This window comes from Carettochelys insculpta, chromosome 1, assembly GCF_033958435.1.
Source record: "Carettochelys insculpta isolate YL-2023 chromosome 1, ASM3395843v1, whole genome shotgun sequence".
Taxonomy (NCBI): domain Eukaryota; kingdom Metazoa; phylum Chordata; order Testudines; family Carettochelyidae; genus Carettochelys; species Carettochelys insculpta.
In genome coordinates, this window is record NC_134137.1 from 38532176 (window position 1) to 38551376 (window position 19201).

The window sequence follows — 19201 nt, forward strand, 5'->3', positions numbered from 1 at the left end:
AGTGATCCGCTCTGTCAACAGAGAGCAACCACACCTGCTGGCCACTCTATTGACAGAATTGACCCCTCTGTTGACAGAACAGGCCCTGTAATCCCTGAAAGCAGGTGCATATGGAGGGAAAGCCCTTCCAGGAGTGCTGGCCCCAGACTTCTGTGCCAGACCTGGATGCAGCCCACTTCCTTGTCCCATAAGAGAGATCCTAGGACACCTCACCAGTCTCCTGGGAGGGGCCATGTTGGTCTCTGATCAGGGAGAGGTACAATGCTGCCGGATGATCAGCTGGGTTTTGCTCCACGGCTGTTGTCGTGAAAAGCCCAGTTGTGTCATGAGAAGCCACTCGTGTAGACGTGGCCACACAGTAACATTGTTGCTGCCTCTCAGTGTTCGAAACGAGTTAAAGAGTAATATGTAATTTAATGCACCTTGTTCTGCCTAAGTATCTGAAATTAGTTTTCAAGTAGGATGACTTGGCTTTCAGTAGGCTGCAGCTTTGTAGTTTTATTTTAAAGTGCTGTTTGGTTAGTAGATTAAATACATTTTGAGGAAAGGTTTATAAACTAGAACATAGTTCAAGATACATATAGAAAGTCTTTGAAAATCGCATATTCAGATAAAACTAAAATACATTTAAGTTACTGATGGAGTAAGGCTCTGTTATTGAAGGTTCAGACTAAATTATTTATATTATTATATTATAAAAGGAGAGCTGTCTGTCCATCTGTCTTTTTGTCCATCCCACTGTAGTCATGAACATTCCCCAGGGCTGTTGTGGTGCATTCAAGGCTATGGAGGGGTCTGCGTAGGGGAGCTCCACCTCTGTGCCCAACAGTGAGGTTCAGAGCAAGGGCAGGGTTTGTATGGGGGCAGCTCCCCAGCCCACCTCTCTGCACCCTGGGAGGGAGGGAGAGAGGTTACAAAGGAAAGGAAGGAATTAAAACCGTGGGGCTGAGACATCAGGTCTCGGAAAGGAACCCCCCCATCCCGCCTCTCCCTCTTGCAGCTGTCGTGCTGCACCAACTGGAAACTACTGGGGCCTCCTCTTGCAGCCTTCCCACGCCTCCTTCCCTTTATAACGTTACCCATCTCCATCACTTCCTCTGCTCTGCATCCCCTCCCCCTTTCCCCTCTTTCCGCTACACCTCTCTGCTCCCTCCCCCACTCCCCAGCCCCTCCCACTGCCTTGCATGCCCACATGCTGGGAGCTGCGCTGTGCTCCCCACTGACGGGGGCACAACCTTTCAGCAGCTTCCTTTGCTGGCCCGCAGCTGCAGCACCCAAGGCCCCTTCCTCACCCAGCCAGGAGCCATCTGTATAGCCAGGCTTTGCCCCCGTGACTCCTCAGCAAGTTAGCGTCTGGGAACTCACCTTGGGCACTGATTTTGGGTCTCTCCCAAGTGCATTGTGGATCGATGCAGGGAGGAGTCCAGGGCGCCTCTGCACATGCCCTGCCTGCTGCTTGCTGATGTTGCCAGGGAAGCGACTGCTGGCAGAGGGTCCTTCCCTCCAAGGGGAAAAGGGAGCAGTGCCCCCTTCACCACCACCGTGGCAGTGGCCTGAAGATATCCCCTGGGTTGGAACTTTCTGCTCTGTCTCTGGCTGTCTGGTCACATGATGGGAGATGATGTTCTAGAATATTCCCATTTGTCATGCAGCACCAACGGTTTCCCACGAGGCCAGCATTTGCACTGACTACAAACAAAAGTCAGGGACAGAATCTAGAAAAATGCATAATATGTTTACCTGCACCAGTTTTTACTTACAGCTAATTATATATGAGTAGTGTAGGCAACCCCAGAAACCTCAAGATAGACACAGATCAGCAACCTTTCCATAGGACACCAGGGTGAAATGTACAAGTTAGATCTAAGAATGTGCTGTTTACCCAAAATGTTGTATATACAGAAGTGATAGAGATGTAATGAGTGCTTGTAGGAAAGATTGATGTAGTGTTTGTACATGGGACAAAATAAAGTTTGATTGAAAGGGGTGAGCCCAGCTTGTAGAAATAAAGCTAAAGGCATTTTTGGTATGGAAATTTGGAATGTTGATCTCATGCAATATCCTTGGATTCTTATTTTTTAGCTATCCAGAAAGAGACCAACTGCAAACAATTTATAGTGCATATTTAGAGCCTGTGCTTCACAAAAACCTAAAGAATCACTCTATTTGGGGTTCCTTACCAAAAATACATCAACTGGCAGGATCTATGGTTCAAGTATATGAACAGGTATAGTGCTTTGAATTCTTTTTTGGGACTTGGAGGTGAAAAACTGAGAAGCAACCATGTCTTTCGGTGTCTGACTTTAGATAGTAACAAGAGGTTATATAATGGTTTACCATTCTTAACATCTAAATGCAAACAATTTTTATGTTGCTCTCAGAATTAAAGGATTGTTCAGTGGTTAGGTACTAGCCTAGGGATTGTGAGACTTGGGTTTGATTCCCTCCTGCACCACAGACTTCATGTATATACTTGCACAAATTAGACTTTAAGGACACAAGGGATCATGTGGTCTGACATCCTGCACGTTTCAAATCACAGAACCTCATCAATCTGTTCCTATAATAGACCCATAACCTCTATTTTCTGAAGTCCTCAAATCATGATCTAAAGACTTCATGTTCCAGAGAATCTACCATTTACATGGTAAAAGGTGGATTCAGCATCCTAGTGCCTTCATATCTCATCTGTAAAATCACTACTCTACTTCACGCTGAAGATTGAAATTTGCTCAGGTACTACGATTTTGTGTGATGGGGGTAAATATTTCGGGCAAACTAAAATCTTTCCAGACCACGGATGTTGCTGGTCCAGAGAGCACTGGACTAAAGAAGTTTAACCTGTAATTAGTATTTCCATTATCACTCAGCTAACTTACAATATTCGTTGTTAATTTATTTTATTCATTATACCTTACATTCAGATAGCATAGTTTATCCAGAAATGCATCTCCATCACTTCACAAATAATGTACCATATGTAAGGAACACTGTATACTGTATGGTCATATTTAATTCATGTAATTTGTCTGTAATACATATCAAATATGCTTGCAATGTCCTCCTAATCTTGAATGGGACTTTAACTCTCTTGGACTATCTGAGTTTTTGAAGAAAATACTTCTCTTGGTGCCAAAGTGCAAAAATCAAACCAATTATAGATATTTTAGACTGGAAGAGAGATTATTCAATGACAGAAACAGGGAGCTAATTTTTCAATGTAAACTTTGCCTAAGAAATAATGTAGAAGAAATATTTTAGAAATAAGGTAGTTTGATGTTTTCATCTGAAAGCAAAATGTAAATGATCCAAGCTGTGTATTTTTCAGATGAATTAACCAAACATATGGGATCTGTGCACTTTAACTAAATCTCCTTGGTGAAAGTACAGAAAATTATTGAATTAAATTGTTAAGAAATCTTTGCAATTGAGATATAAATTGTCTTGTGACTAACTTATGTTTTCAGGTACGAATAAAATTCACAGTTGATGATCATAGTCATTACCTCTTCACACCATGCATTCTTACTCAGTGGGTTCTTGGCTTATTCAGATATGACTTAATTGGAGGTGAGTCATCCTGATTTGTTCCAAAAGAGAAAACGTGGTTAGAATGCCCAAATATTTTGTCACAAATTTATTTTATTGACCTGTCCAACAAACTCTGCATATGTTGAATTCCCATTGAAACATGAGAAATGTGTAGGATTGACTCCAATGTCAGTTGAAAAACAGAAGTTTGGTTCAATGAAAAGTTATGTTGTTTTTAATTTTGAAAAATGGTGTGAGATTTTTAAAATATAGGTGGGAACTGTCCTGTGCTTAAAGAATATAAGTAAGTCTGGGATGCTCACGTCAGTATTTTAGATTATGAAATCTGTGGGCTCCACTTTCTGCAGTTGATCTGTTTTTTGATGATGTCTCATTCACAGTATATGTGGACCCTGCAATATAAGTCTAGGATTAGTAGAATTTGAATTAACAGACCCCAGGTTTGTTAATGTAGGGCTTAAGTATCTAACAATCATTTTTAACACGGTATGCTGATTTTTGAAGGTTGGTTCCCAGTTTGGGTCTCCAGTATTTGTACTGCATTGTGTGGGCCTAAATTCAACCCCCCATATCCCAAATATGCAGGTGCTACCAAAATGTCGCAGTTCTAGCCTTATGTGGTGCAGTGGTAAAACTTGACTGTCCAGAGAGCAAAGCAACTTGGCCCATGGAATTGTGGAGAACTTTTTGATGGACTTTGAAGCTATGTCTACATGGCAGAGCTAGTTTGGGGTACTTCAGTATTCTGAAATAGCTACTCTGTGTTTTTGAAACGCGCATGTTATTTTGACATATTTTTCTGAAATAATGGGTGTGCTATTTCAGCATTCCTATACTCATTGCAGGAGGAGTAAGGGATGTTTTGACATAGCACATTATTTTGACACTTGCCACTGTTTAGGCAGTGGGACTGCATCTATACTGAAAAAAAGCAATAGGTCTTGAACGCTAGGTTCTAGTTTAACTGAGGCTTGAACCCTCCATATCTGTGGATCCTGGGACTTGACACCAAGCCATTGGTTAGAGTGATTTGCATGTAGATCAAAGAAGGGCTCGGCTTGAGCCTGAGTTTGACCCTTGGGCTTACATTGCAGTATAGACATACCCACAGCCACCCTGCAAAAATTACTTCAGTTATATCAGTAGCTAAGCAGGTTAGGTGCATCAGTATTGTGACTACTGAGGAAGGGGGTGACGAATCTTTCTCATGATGTGCTCTCTAATTATCACCTGTTCTTAAACTTTTCCTTTTTCTGATGAACTGAGTGAAATTTAGTTTTAGGTACTTTTGGCCTAGGGCTACACTACAGTGGGACTTATAAAGAAGTTTTTTCAGAAGATCTCTTCCGAAGAAACTTCTTTCAAAAGATTGCGACCACACACAAAAAAACGGATTGAAAATCGATCCTCTCTTTCAATATAGCGTGGCTACACTCTGGCTGCTCTTTCGAAAGAACGGGCCAGAAGATGCCGCTGATTGAAGAATCTGGTGCCATGGAGGACTGGTCTTTCGAAAAAAGCGTCCCAGGGACATCTACACATGTTTTTTCCCCCAGAAAAAGTGCTGTGTTCTTCTTCTTTAATATTGAAAGAATTTATTTTGTCCACCCTATCACCACAGGGATGCTGTGAGTGTCTGCCACCATTACTACAAGTCACTGAGGTACTATTATTCACCTTGTTCCTACTGCTTTGCAGATTACAGGGACTGCTCACCTAGGATGGCTGGCCAACTTCCAGAAGCCCTTCTATCACCACATTCTTCCAGGGCAAATAGATATTTTGACTGCAGAAGTGCTTTCTCTTCATGACATTCGTCCCCGAGTGCAACCCATGTGATGCATTATCACCATGATCGTCCCCACCCTCAGCATCCATATCAGCCTTACTATTCCAGACATCAGTTGTATTGCTTGCCCTGCCACTACAGTAATTCCATTAGAAGTCGCTCAAAAGCATCCTCTGCTAGGCCACAACACCAACCATCCTCTATTTTGTCAGTTTATTCACACAAAGGTAGAGACATGAAATGCATGATGCCCACCTGCCGGAGGATATCAAGTCATGATTTTCTCTTGACGCACCACCACCTGAATCTGCCACCTCCCACAGAGAAGCTCTCTCCCCGATTCACTAGCCTTCACTTGATGACCTGAAACAATTCCAGGATCTGTTTGATCTGTTTAAGAAGCTGGCAGTCAGCCAGGAGATCACTTTAACAAATACCTAAGAAGCAACACAAGCTTTTAAGTAATTTACAACCTACTACGACTGCCAGTGTAGTCCTACCACTTCGTGAGGCTATATTGGAGGCAGCAGATGAGTTCTGGAAAAATCCTGCCATAGCCACACCCACCAACAAATGGGCAGAGAGAAAGTATTTTGTACTGGCAAAAAAACATGGACTTCTAGTTTTTGAACCCACAGCCAAACTCTTTAGTGATACATCCTGCCAACCACAGAGCAAAATCATCAAAAACAAAACCATCCTTGCTGACAAGGAGCATAAGCAGTTGGAGCTATTTACCTAGCTAACTTCAGTGCTACTGGCCAACTGTGATTTTGATAATTACTCCAAGGTCTCTCAGTTAATACCTCATCTGCCTGAGGACAAAAGATCTACCCCGAAATCTGTAGTTCCGGAAGGCCACGTTGCAGCTAAAACAGCATTGCACTGGTACAACAGCCAGAGCCGTGGCCACAGCCATTACTATGCAAAGATCCTCATGGCTACAGGCAGCAGGTATTCCAAAAGAACTCCAAAAAAAAGTTGGAAGACGTACCATTGGCAAAGTTATATTGTTTGCAGGAAACACTGACCAAAAATTACATTCTAGGTTAAAGACATAAAGACTACCTTGCATACTTTGGGGATGTATTCTACTCCATTGTGAAAAAGAAGACACACCCCGTATCAGAGGTACAAGGATCAGTCATTTGCAAGACAGTCCTATAAACCTTACCAATATAATGTCAATGAATCAAGAAATCAGAAGCACAAAGCCCTGAATAATCACTCCCCATGTCCACCAGCCTCAAAACAGCAGGTTTGTAGTTTTGGTCAAGGGCTCATCAAACCTGCCACACAGTACGCAACTTTCAAATATTCTAGCACTGCCTACGACCCTTTCACCATCAGTGGACGCTACTAACCACTGAGAGATGGGTGTTAGACATCATTGCCCAGGATTACACTATCCCTTTAGTCTATATCCCCCTAACATCCCCCCTCATATGGCTCAAAGCAGTACTACACCTCTTGCAAATTGGAGCCATAAAAGTTCCAAAACAGTACCAAGGGAAGGGATTTTACTCAAGATACTTCCTAACAGAAAAGACGACGGGGGGGCTGGAGACCCATCTTAGATCTTGTGTGGTTGAAGAAATCCACTCACAAATAGCGATTCAAGATGACCATGCTCTCTTTTACTATCCCTGCACTGGACAAGGGGGACTGGTTTGCAGCCCTCAACCTCCACGATGCTTACTTCCATGTCACCATTCACCCTGCTCACAGACCTTTTCTGCCTCTGCCTTCAGAGTACGACATTACCAATACAGAGTCCTGCCCTTTGGGCCTTTGACTGCCCCCAGGGCATTTACCAAGGCCCTTGTTCTAGTAGCTGCACACCTCAGATGGGAACTCATCACCATATGCCCATATCTCAATGACTGCTTCCTCCTAGGACCATATCAGGACGTCACAAGAGACATTGTCCAACCTATGAAATATCTATAATCCCTAGAGTTCCTTATAAACATTGCCAAGTTAACCCTGGAAACTACCACGTGCATCAACTTCATAGGAGCTCAGGTCTACTCCATAATTGTTTTGAACTTCGCTCCCTACACAGTTCCACACGGCTATAAAGGGTCTGATATCACAATTCACCATCAGCCTTGCAGTTCCCATGCTTACATGCGTTCGCCTTCTCGGTCACATGGTGGCCATTACTTACACTGTCCCCAAAGCTTGGTTTCATTTTCACTGCCTGCAACGGTGTTCACTCACCTGATTGCAGAGATTCTTGAAAGGCCTGTAAAATGTCATGCCTCCTCACAGACCTATAGTCCCGGTTTGGGACTTGGAACTGGTCCTTCACATCCTCGTGGGACCACCATTTGAGTCAAAGGCCATGTGTTCTCTGGCCACATTAACAGTGAAAATATTATTTCTAGTGGCGATAACATCAACTCAAAGAATAAGTGAGATAGCAGCCCTGACTGACTCTCCAACATACACAACATTCCACAAAAACAAAGTAGTGCTACAACAACATCTCGCATTTCTGCCGAAAGTGTGTTCCCAATTCCATATTAATGAACCTATCGCTCTAACTACCTTCTATCCTAAGTGACATGCTTCCCATGGGAAGACCAAACTGCACACTTTGGATGTTAGAAGGGCCATAAAGTATCTGAGGAGAGAGTGGGGCTGAGCATGTGATCCTGAGTGGCTTGCCCTGGGTTAGCACTATATACAGCCCCAATCAGGGCTGCTTGGAAAAGTCTCCTTGCTGCAGTGCTGGGCGAGCCCAACACCTGCTGTGGAGCACTCCTAGGGACACTCATCTCGAAAAACCATCGTTATTGTAGGAAAGTGAGTAACTTCTCTTTCTCCTTTGCATAACACCCAGAATAGGACACCCAATGAAACTGATAAGCAGCTTGTTTAATGCAAAGAAAAGAAAGTAACTTTTTACACAACACTCAGCCAGCCTTTAGAACTTGTTGCCAGAGGGTGTTGTGAAGGCCAAAATGGTAATGAGATTCACAAAATAAAGTCCTGGAGGATAGGTCTTTCGGTGGCTGTTCGCTAAGATGATCAGGGATACAGTCTTATGCTCTGGTTGTCCATAGTCTCTTATTGTCAGAAGCAGGGAGTGTACAACAGGTTGGGTCACTGAATGGTTGCCTCTTCTGTTCATTCCATTTGAAGCACCTGGAATTGGTCACTGCCTGAAGGCAGAATACTAGGCTAGATGAACCACTGATCTGATCCAGTAAGGATTCTGTTTCAAGAGGGTAGTATTTTGTAATATATTTGAAAAAAAAATTTGATTTTGTTCTGCGTTCAGTATCTTGAGCACATTAAACAATTATTAAACAATACTGTGCTTTGCAGATAACTTGTTTAAAAATATTTATGTTCTTCTGTAATTTTATCTTATTTGTATGTATTCAATTAAAAATAATGCTTCGTTTTTCTTTTGTGTCTTCCCTCTTGGTGTGTTCGTGCTGGTATGTAATCTGATTTACTGTTTTTCAATTTTATTGTATTTTGAAATACAAAATGTCAAGTCTTTGACATTGTAGTATAAAATGTAGAAATAAAATATATGCATATGTGTACTTTGTAGGGTCAACAACACAAACACCAGATTACGTTTTGGAAATTGTTGCTTATGAAGCCCGTCGCCTCTTCCGTGACAAAATTGTTGGTGCTAAAGAACTCCTCATATTTGATAATATTTTAATGAAAGTGTTTCAGGGAGACTGGGGCTCTGATATCTTGGACAATATGGCAGGTAAAAACATAAAATATATTAAATAAAGTTTGCTGAAACACCTGATAAGTTATGTTTATCACTTGAGAATGCAGGCTCCTATCACTGTTATGGTTATATATTTACAGATAGCTTCTATGTAACATGGGGAGCTCGTCATGAGGCGGGAGCATTGAGAGCACCAGACCAGGCATTACCACCTCATGGAAAGCCGCTTGGTAGATTAAATTCAGCTGACCTCAAAGATGTTATCAAAAAGGTGAGAGCCAAGAATAAGTAATGCTGGATTTCAAAGCTGTGGCCAGCTCAGTACTGTGAAGTATGATAGGGCCAGAATTTATTCTGAAAACCTGAGATCAGATTGGGTTGAGTAGATGACCACTATGGCTGATGTAATTTATATGAGTCGGAAGGCTGTTCCAAGATATGTTGGTGACCAGTTTAATCCCTGATCAGGGCCAAGTATCAGATGACGAAAAGGGGTTGTGAGCACAGGTTATCTGGACTTGTCAATTTGGCTTATTATGTATTTTGAATGCATACATTGGTTTGTCCATGTTTCCGTATATTTTGTATATGCTGTAAGCACTACTTCAGGATATACCATATTTGGAGCTGCTATGTTGGGTCTTGGGTTTCAGTGATTTCTTTACTAGGACCCTGAAGGGAGTCCATTGGTGGAAAAGGGACAGCAAGGTAACAAAATTCTACTGCATTAAATAGTTCAGTTTGTAAAGAAAGTCTGTGTCATCTCTTGAGTTTTCTGATCCCCTGTTTTTTAACTTTGTACAGTGTTGGATATTATCACATTCTGTAGTTACATTTGTATGTATTAACACAAATATTAATTTTTATCTAATTTTTATGCAGGGTATTATTCATTATGGACGAGATAACAAGGAAATAGAGATTTTACTTTTCCAAGAAGTCCTCGATTATGTATCTAGAATAGACAGAGTGTTGAGTTTTCCTGGAGGATCACTGCTTTTAGCAGGACGTAGCGGTGTGGGTCGTCGGACAGTTACTTCTTTAGTTAGTCACATGCATGGATCTGTTCTGATTACTCCCAAGATTTCCAGAGGTTATGAACTGAAGCAATTCAAAAATGATCTGAAACAGGTGTGTCACTCACATTCTCCTATTTTTCAGTGTATTTAATTTAAGATTTTGTGGAAGAAAATTAGTTAAGTGAATGGTGACAAATGCAAAATAAAAATGCTTCCTGTTGGTCAGACTTTCATAAGAGTTCAGCTTCCATTGGGAACTTAAAGAAATTAGCCAGATTTCAAAAGAGCTCAGCAGTTAGTAAACGCTGTTGTTCTCAGCTGTGAGCAGCAGCGTATGCAGCTTTTTTGAAAATATGTCCTGAGTTATGGTGCTGAACACTTTGTAAAATCTTTCCTTATGAATTTTATTTTTGACATATATATTATTAGTACCAATGCTTGATTATGTAAGCACTGTAAAGATATGGATATAATCAGCTTCTCAGGCCCAGATCTGAGAGAGTTTTGTTGACAGAAAGGACCTTCTATTGACATAACTCAGGGAATGTCTACACACTTAAGCAGTCTGTTGACAGATTCTCGAAAGAACTCTGCATTTGCCTTGACAGTATTAAACGTCAAAATTAGAGGCACAACCTCTACCGACAGAAGTGCAGTGTAGCCTGACAGTTCTCTGTCGACAGAGCAAGTTGTGTTGATAGAGGTTCTGTCGAGATTTCCCTGTCGACAGTAACTTCTGTCAACAGATGCTTCTAGTGTAGACATAGCCTGTGTGTATGGACAACTGCACTTACAGAAAGCCCCACTGATTTCTACAGGACTTTTTCCAGGTGCAGAGGTCTGCTTCTCCAGAGCAATTTGTAGGATTAGAACCTAATCTGAATATTTCCCTATTTCTGAAATTCTTTTGTTTTTGTTTTTATTAGAATGTGGATTTGTATGTTTGTCTGAGGCCATTCTGTTTTAGTATAGCCCATAAATTATCAATCAAAAATCTAGTGATTTACAAGATGTACACATTAAATTAAGCAGGCAAACCAAACTTTTATGGTCAAATTTCCTTAAAGTGGCCCCAAAATTGCACAAGAAAATTCCATGATATAGGGTGCATCTGCACTTTCATTCTTCTTTTGAAAGAGGTATACAAATGAGGTGAATTGAAAATGCAAATGAGGCATATAAATTTGCACATTGGCACCTCATTTGCATGTTCTAATTTCAAAAGAGCTTCTTTTGAAATAAAGCCAGTGTAGATGCTGCTCTTTCGAAAGTAAACCCCATCTTCAAAAGAATCCTTCTTCCGATTAAATAAAGAGAAGAAGGATTCTTTTGAAGATGGGGTTGCTTTTGAAAGAGCAGCATCTACGCTGGCTTTCTTCTTTTGAAAGAAGCTCTTTTGAAATTAGAATATGCAAATGAGGTGCCAGATATGCAAATTTGTCTCATTTGCATACCTCTTTCGAAAGAGGAATGCAAGTGGAGATGCACCCATAGTGTGCACAACAAGGGATCACCAACTTTTGGGATACAGTTTGAGGTCATATTTCGAAAAAAATGGTCCTCAATGTCATGTAGGTATGAAAGTATATACATACCTAAATTATTTTCTAAATAGAAATCAGCTCTTCCATGTAGACTGTATTTGATAGTTGACCAAAATCATCCAATCATATGGTGAGACTGTACAAATGTGATAAGAGAATCTTGGGTGGGATGGTGGGGGGAAATGGTAACTATAAATTAAATTTAAGGATTTATTATTCTTTTATAATAGAATGTATACATTCTGTTTGATTAAATTAAAATCACTTCCTTAATATTAGGTAATGCAGCTTGCTGGTATTGAAGCACAGCAGGTTGTGTTGCTGCTCGAAGACTATCAGTTTGTCCACTCCACATTCCTTGAGATGGTCAACAGCCTGTTGTCATCAGGTGAGATGAGAATAAAAAGCTTATGGTTCCCCAGGAACCTACTTTTAATTCAGTTTACAGGGTGAGTATATGATAGGGGCAAATTGAGTTTATATTGGCAACAATATTGCCAGTTCCTGAGTTTGCAACCTAAATAACTTCATTTTAAAGAAAATTGTATAAGTAGACGTGCCCCGTATTACTTTTTTTGCTCCAGTGTTTCTCTCCCAATTCATCATAAATGGGTAATGTCCTTTACTTGTAGAGTTCAGGATGCAGTGCATGATTGCTGGGGACTCCAGGACTAAGCCTCGTCTTTGAGCACAAACCACCATAATTTCTGTCACTCATGGAAAAGAGTTATGTTTCAGTTTCTCCTCACCATTTCATCCTTTTCATATATCAGCAAGTTTATTTCATCTAGCTTTACTCTTCTGAGCTGAGTAATCATTAGAGCACTGAAGGTCAACCTCTTCAGCACTTCTCAAATCGGCTTTCTCTGCCACTTACCACAGGAGCCAAAAAGGCCCTGCAAACACCAAGACAAGTGCAATGCTATGGCTAGATTACAGAAACATGATGGAAAAAGATGCGCAAATTGCATACCACAATTTATGTGTCTTGTTCTGCTTTTCTGTTGGGAGGGGCTTTTCCAAAATTTGGCCCATCTACATGGAAAAATCCTTCTTCCTACTAGAATGAGGTTTACAGTGATGGTGACAGAATGTGTCTGCTTTTCTGGAAGTGCTCTTGTACATGGCAGACCTTTTCCAAGGTAGCTCCGGTATCCCAGAAAAGGTCTGTAGTCTAGCCATAGCCCAAAAGATACTATTATTGGGTTTTCTGACATCTTGTAAACTATGTCCTTCTACCACAAGCCACTGTCCCTTGCTTCATTATGGCATTGGACTCTCATTCAGCAACAAATGTGGTGGATCTTCTCTCCCTGCCTCAAGCCATTATTTTATGGTAGAAGAACTCAACCAGGGGCATGATGTTTCCCCAGGCTATTAAGGGTATCCCTTCATCATCTTGCAAACTCCAGAGAACTGAGATTTCAAAAAGAGAAAAGCAAACATACTCTTGGTAGGGATGTAATTTTAACAATTAATGTTTAAGTGACATTAAAACTAGGGTTTAAACCCTTTCTCCTTCTGCATCGCACTTTCAGGTAGTGTTTGTAGGGGCTTTGGCAGAAGTTGTCTCACAGTGCTGTGTGTGAAGCTGACTCTCTCTGCTTTAGCATTCAGGATATCTGAGCATAAACTGAAGCCTGTTTCTTCACATTCCCCTCTGTGTCAGGCAGTTTTCTTAGGTGGTGTTCCCTGTCTCCATCACAACTAGAGATAGACCAGATCTTTGTGGATTTAGGACCATCCCACAGGAATTCTTCACATTACTCTGCTTCCAAATGGCACATCTGGCAGACTTCAGGACTCCCTCTGTAAAAGAGCTTTGGTTACATTTTTCAAAGCCTTCATTCCTCTGTTCCTACAGCTTGCAGACTAATCAATAACTGCACCATAGAAATTACTCACAAGGTTGTTTTTCTGTTAAAGACTTAACATGCAGAACTGTGCTGCCTCTCAATGAGATTTTATTAGATCCTATCATAATCCTTTGACATACTTCAGCTAGCCTCATTCTGGATGGCAAGTAGAGCTAACAGATGTTATAAGTTCCCTGCTCTGGGTTATGAACTTTCTATTTACATCTCATTGTGGGCTCCCTGCTAATCATCACTGTTTGAATGACCATGTCAGGGATGATTTTGCACCACAGCAAAAGAAAAAGACCCAAAGAAATTAGACTTATTTGGCAGAAAAATATACTCCAAGCTGTGTCTACAGTAGAGAGTTTTGTCAGCAGAAGGGGCCTTCTGTTGACATAACGCAGGGAGCATCTACACACATAAAGCTTCCTGTTGACAGAGTCTTGACAGAAATCTGCAGTTGCTTCGGTAGTCTTATCCCTCAAACAATAGAGGAATAACACTCTGACAATGTAGACACTTCTGTCAACAGAGAGGGCTTCTGGTTGCCAGGCCGCCATGCTTGCTTAGCTGCCATTCCACTTTCTGTCACCAGAGGGCAGTGCAGCCTGGCAGTTCTCTGTGGACAGACCAAGTTGTGTCTAGCAGCAATCTGCTAACAGAGGTTCTGTCAAGATTTCTCTGGAGACAGTAACTTGTGTTGACAGATGCTTCTAGCGTAGATGTAGCCCATGTCTACAGGAGCACATTTTTAATCACAAGCCACTTCTACTTAAATAGAACTAGAGCTACTGGTACTCCGTGAATAAATTTGTGGATTAACTTCCAGAAGATATGAAGGATGCATTTAAAGTCCAGCATCTGATGAAGTGAGTCTGTGCTCACGAAAGCTCATGCTCAAAACTTTTCTGTTAGTCTGTAAGGTGCCACAGGACCCTTCGTTGCTTTTAAAGACTTTGTTGTTTGAAGCACATGTTGTAGATAGATCTAATCTTCAGGTCACTTTGGACTTCACAGATTGCAGTTATAGTGGTGAACATGAGGAGAGCTTTGTGGCCTCAAAACTTAGACATATGTATTAAAGTTGAACAGTCTATTAAATACCAGCCCATCAAGGAATTACATTTTTTTTGGATAAGAAAGATGGAGTACTGCATTCCCTCAGCTTCCTGAAGGAAGCAGTACAAGGTGCTACGTCAAGCATGGCAAAGATTCTATGAGCCTATACTGCCTTACCTTTCAAAAAAGTCATAAATCTGCTTCTGAACAGCAGCCATTAGTTTGTAAGCAATCCACTTGCTGCCCATTTGTGAGCAACATGCCAGCTCTGCTAGATCTTCCCCCCCCACCACCACCCCCCACTGATTTTCTTGGAGACTGGGAGTCCATGGTCTGAGATCAGTGGGTTCCAACCACCATGAAAGTGGGTTATACAATCCATAATTTACCTCATCTCACCTTCCCCATCCTCATGCATTTGCGCCTAAGCAAGAAGAGCAGGCTCTTCATTTAGGAAATATCAAGGAAGTTCCCTCACCATTTCCAGGAAAGGAGTTTTATTCTCACAGCTTCTCTATTGTCACAAGAAGGCAGAGGGGGAAGGAGGTCTGAGTCAGAAGTTAATTTAATCCAGAAGTTCAAGATCTACGTGGTCTCCCTTGCAGTAGTCATCCCAAGCATAACTGCAGAGGCAGAAACTGGAGCTAAGAGAACTTTGGAAGAAAAGTTTGCATAGAGGTGAACTACTGGACCCAGAGGGCGGATAATGACCTACTTGCTGTGCAGGAATGTTGGGATGAAAGTTTTGTTTATATTCTGTTTTGGCTTTTATGTTAATAAAGGAAACTGAGCACAAGAAGGTGTCATTTAGTGCTTAACTGTCTTATTTGGATTTGTTTCAATCTTAGACAAGTGAAAATCAAATAAGGGCTCATTGACAACACTATGCCTGCCTCTCAGAGGGTAAATTGAGTCAGATTGGAATGGTGCCAAGCTACTTAATCTACTGCTGACAACTTCTTTGAGCACTACAAGTAGACCTTCTGTCTTCTGCAGAGACTTCCTTGTGCAGGAAGTTGCAGCAAATGGTTGCCCAGAAAGAACACAGCCTTTTGAATGAGTGGACAAAAGGAGGGCAGAGAGTGCTTCTTTCCTTCCAAACTTTTGTTTCATATCCCTTCTTAAGTCTACATGTTCACTGCTTGCTGCTTCTGAGATGTCTAGAATTGTGGAAGATCCTGAACTGTAGAATTAAAAAGTTTTACAGATAATTTCCTTCTTTTCTTTCTTTTAGCAATGTCTGTCACAAATCTTCCCACACTGGATGGCTTATGAGTCAGACACTGAGTGGGGATGTTACTAATCCATTGCCGTCTTTGGTCTGATGTATGAAATTCTGATTTACCTCCTTGAGCTAGAGGGAGGAGAGCACTCCAGACATTCGGATTTGTGGAAAACACTGCTAGCAGAAATGAAATTTAAATTCTAATTCATCTAATTCTATCCACAATGCTGGACCTTGGAGCCTCAATATTGTTTCAGGCAAAATGTAAAAATCTTTAGATTGTCTCTTAATTCCATCTGTTTGTGATGAAGGGAGAGAAGCTAACAGAGAAAATGCTTAGTAAGAAATGTCCCAATTTTATACCTTGCTGGGCAATAGCTCTGTAAGTTTCTCCTGTTGACAGGGTTTCTGTGCAGAGGCCTGTGTAGCATTAGAATTCCTAAATTTCTCTTCTCCTGTGGCTCACAGGTCATATATATTCACTCAAATATTTTTGTTTCTGAAGTGGATGGTCTTCTGTATCAGAGTTTAATGGAACCATGATTTGTACTCTGCTTCCTGTTGCTAATTTCTGGTGCATTCTGGAGTCAGTCTTGGCTAGTGATGTATAATGTATATACCATAGTGGCGGTTTTAGGACAGGGTTGGAGGAGGCACTGAATCATTTTTCAGTGCTGCAAACAAGATTGTGTGCTTTATTCAAAATGAGATTGTGAAGAGTGCTGGCTTTGTTGTTTGAAAAGGAAGTCCTATAAGTGTAGTTGTAAGTGTACAGATTGTGTATCACACAAATTTACCAAACAGAATGTTCAGAGTTATTTTAACAATTTTATTTGATTAATTCTCTTTACATATTTTAAAGCTGATTGAAACTGTTCCTGACATAGGTGAGGTTCCTGGACTGTACACTGTTGAAGAGTTAGAACCCTTACTCTCTCCTCTGAAAGATCAAGCTTCACAAGATGGATTTACAGGACCAGTCTTCAACTATTTTACCTACAGTAAGGGGACTGGACTACATAATTTGTACTTGATTAGATTTGAAAGTCTGTTAGTGTGAGTAAAGTAATAAAATGTTCAAATAAGTATTCAAGTGGTGTTACTTTCTGAATGACTTTTGAATCATACAGTTATTTAAGAAAACAGCAAGGAACAATCAATACTTAAGTTTAATTAAAGGAACACTACATAAAAATCACATTCTGTCTGAAATTGTGCATGCACTGATGTTTCATATAACATTTAAGGATCCTATAACTGAAAGAGACTACCGGAAAATACGTTTGGCTCTGTTTTTCAGTTTGTTTACCTCATGCATTTGATAGCACGTTCCATTGTTTCCCTTTTACAGTCATTTAACTCCAGTCTCGCAAACACTTATGCGCACGAAGAACTTTCCACACATGACTGAGTAGTCATGATGAAGACAGTGTTTATAAGACAGGGGCTTTAGTTATTAATTAGTTTTTGTGGGTCTGCAACATACAAACAAGGAAGTTAAAAATTAGAAATCATGATTGAAATAACAGAAAAATTGGCAGGCAGACTCCAATACACTAAAATTACTACTTTCTTGTTTTAGAATTGGCTGTATTTTTAAGATGTGGTATTCCTTATGTATTTTTAAATAATTTGAATATACACACACAGACATGCCCACTCTCTGTGCCATACGTTGTTACACTCAAAGAAATTTAAATTAAATTATTTATTTAAAAGTAACTAGTGAACATTTCTGCTTTTTATTCCATGATTGGCTCTTGCTGGACATAGATCTATGATACAATGTGTGATGAACTGTCAAAAATTGTATTATGTTGGATCTTGCAATACTTTTAATATTGGGTAGTTAGAATTTAATTCACTTAATATATGTTGTGTTTCTTTAGGAATTCAACAGAATCTGCACATTGTCTTGATTATGGATTCTGCTAATTTAAATTTCACAATAAATTGCGAGAGTAATCCGGCATTATATAAAAAATGTCAAGTATTGTGGATGGAAAGCTGGTCTGAAAGCAGTATGAAAAAAGTAAGTATAGGAAAGAAACAAAGCAAAACTTAAAAGTGAGCACTGTGACAAAGTCAGTCCAATTCCTGCGTCTCTGTTCAGTCCATTGGGACCCTTTAAGGGCCCAGTTGCCCTCGCTGGGGCAAGGGGTGGTCTGGGGGGAACCCAGCCCCCATCCACTCATGCTGGATTCTGGCCCAGAGACCCTGTGCAGCTGCCAGCGGGAGGAGCTGACTCCCTTAAGCCCTTGGTGCAGCAACTCTCCTCCCTGGACCACTTCCCCAAACGATTCCCCCTGGTACCTTCTCCAGGCCGTAGTAATCATGGGTCCTCACTCTTGATCTTGTAGAAGCTCCTGCTCTCCCTCTGTGATCTCTGGTGTTCCTGCTGCTCTCCTCTGCTCCTGTCTCCTTGCATCTCTCAGCTCACCTCTCACTCTCTCCCCCTGCGCTTCTCACTGTGAAGAGTTTTAAAGGCCTCTCAATGGCCATCTCCCACTCAGCTGCCTCTGATTGCCCTGTAGGCCCTTCTGCTTGGCTGTGGGTGCTCCTGCAGGGCTGCTGCTGCGGCCGTGGGACCCCCGCCCCCACAGTTGGAAGGCGGGCTGCTGGGAGCCGGCCAGCCCCTGGCTGCCTGGAGCCCCCTCAGGGCTGTCTTTCCCCCCACTCCCCTTCTGGGGTCAGCTTCCCTCCTGCCTCGGGCAGGCAGGCTCTCTCCTTCTCCCCCCACTCCTCCACCCTTCCAGCTAGTTCTCTTAGGAGCTGCTGAGTGGGTGGAGGGTGGGGGACTCTTGCCCCCTGCCCTTTAGCAGGGGGGTTCCCCCGCCGCCTTTTCCATCTTCTGGGGGGGAAACTGCTGGCCCCCCATTTGGGCCCACCCCTTCATCCAGCAGCTGCTGCATCCTCACCACCTGGAGAAGGTAGGGGGCTCTCTCAAAGTGGCGGTTGGGCTCCCTCCACAGCCTCCTGTGGAGTGGCTTGGGGAGGAGTGAGTTTGGGTGGGGCCCTCTCCACCGGGGCTCCAGAGGGGCAGCTGCATAGCTGGGGGTGGGGTGTTAAGGTGTGGCCCCTGCCCCACCCCGGCAGCCACCCCCTCCCTTACTGCCCTCCCCACACCCAGCTGCCGCTGGGGCCTCCCCCACCTGGGCCCCCTTAACCAGCTGCCCCTTCCTTCTCCCCCTGGCTTCTTGAGGCTCTGCAGCGGCTGCTGTGGGCCCACCCCTCAGGCACACGTGGGCACAACCCTCCCCCCATTAACCCCCCCGCTCCCCCTAACTTGGCTGTGCCACCTCTCCTTCCAACCCCCCCCACGTGCCCACACCCCCTCCCCCCCTTATTTTTGTTTTACCCAAGCACCTGAGCCCCCCTCCCCTCCACACACACACACACACACACACACACACACACACAGAGTTTGATCCCTTCACATCCCAGTGCA

The 19201-nt window shown here is 42.2% G+C and overlaps 1 protein-coding gene across 1 annotated transcript in view; it reads left to right on the plus strand.

Moving 5' to 3' along the window:
• Nucleotides 1–19201, plus strand: part of DYNC2H1 (dynein cytoplasmic 2 heavy chain 1) — a 346899-nt gene that overhangs the window by 92719 nt on the left and 234979 nt on the right. Inside the window, exons 45-52 of the mRNA XM_074984721.1 lie at nucleotides 2083–2227; nucleotides 3468–3570; nucleotides 8913–9080; nucleotides 9188–9318; nucleotides 9930–10178; nucleotides 11890–11998; nucleotides 16641–16754; nucleotides 17643–17785. Coding sequence (XP_074840822.1) covers nucleotides 2083–2227; nucleotides 3468–3570; nucleotides 8913–9080; nucleotides 9188–9318; nucleotides 9930–10178; nucleotides 11890–11998; nucleotides 16641–16754; nucleotides 17643–17785 — 1162 coding nt within the window. The remainder of the gene's footprint in view (nucleotides 1–2082; nucleotides 2228–3467; nucleotides 3571–8912; nucleotides 9081–9187; nucleotides 9319–9929; nucleotides 10179–11889; nucleotides 11999–16640; nucleotides 16755–17642; nucleotides 17786–19201) is intronic.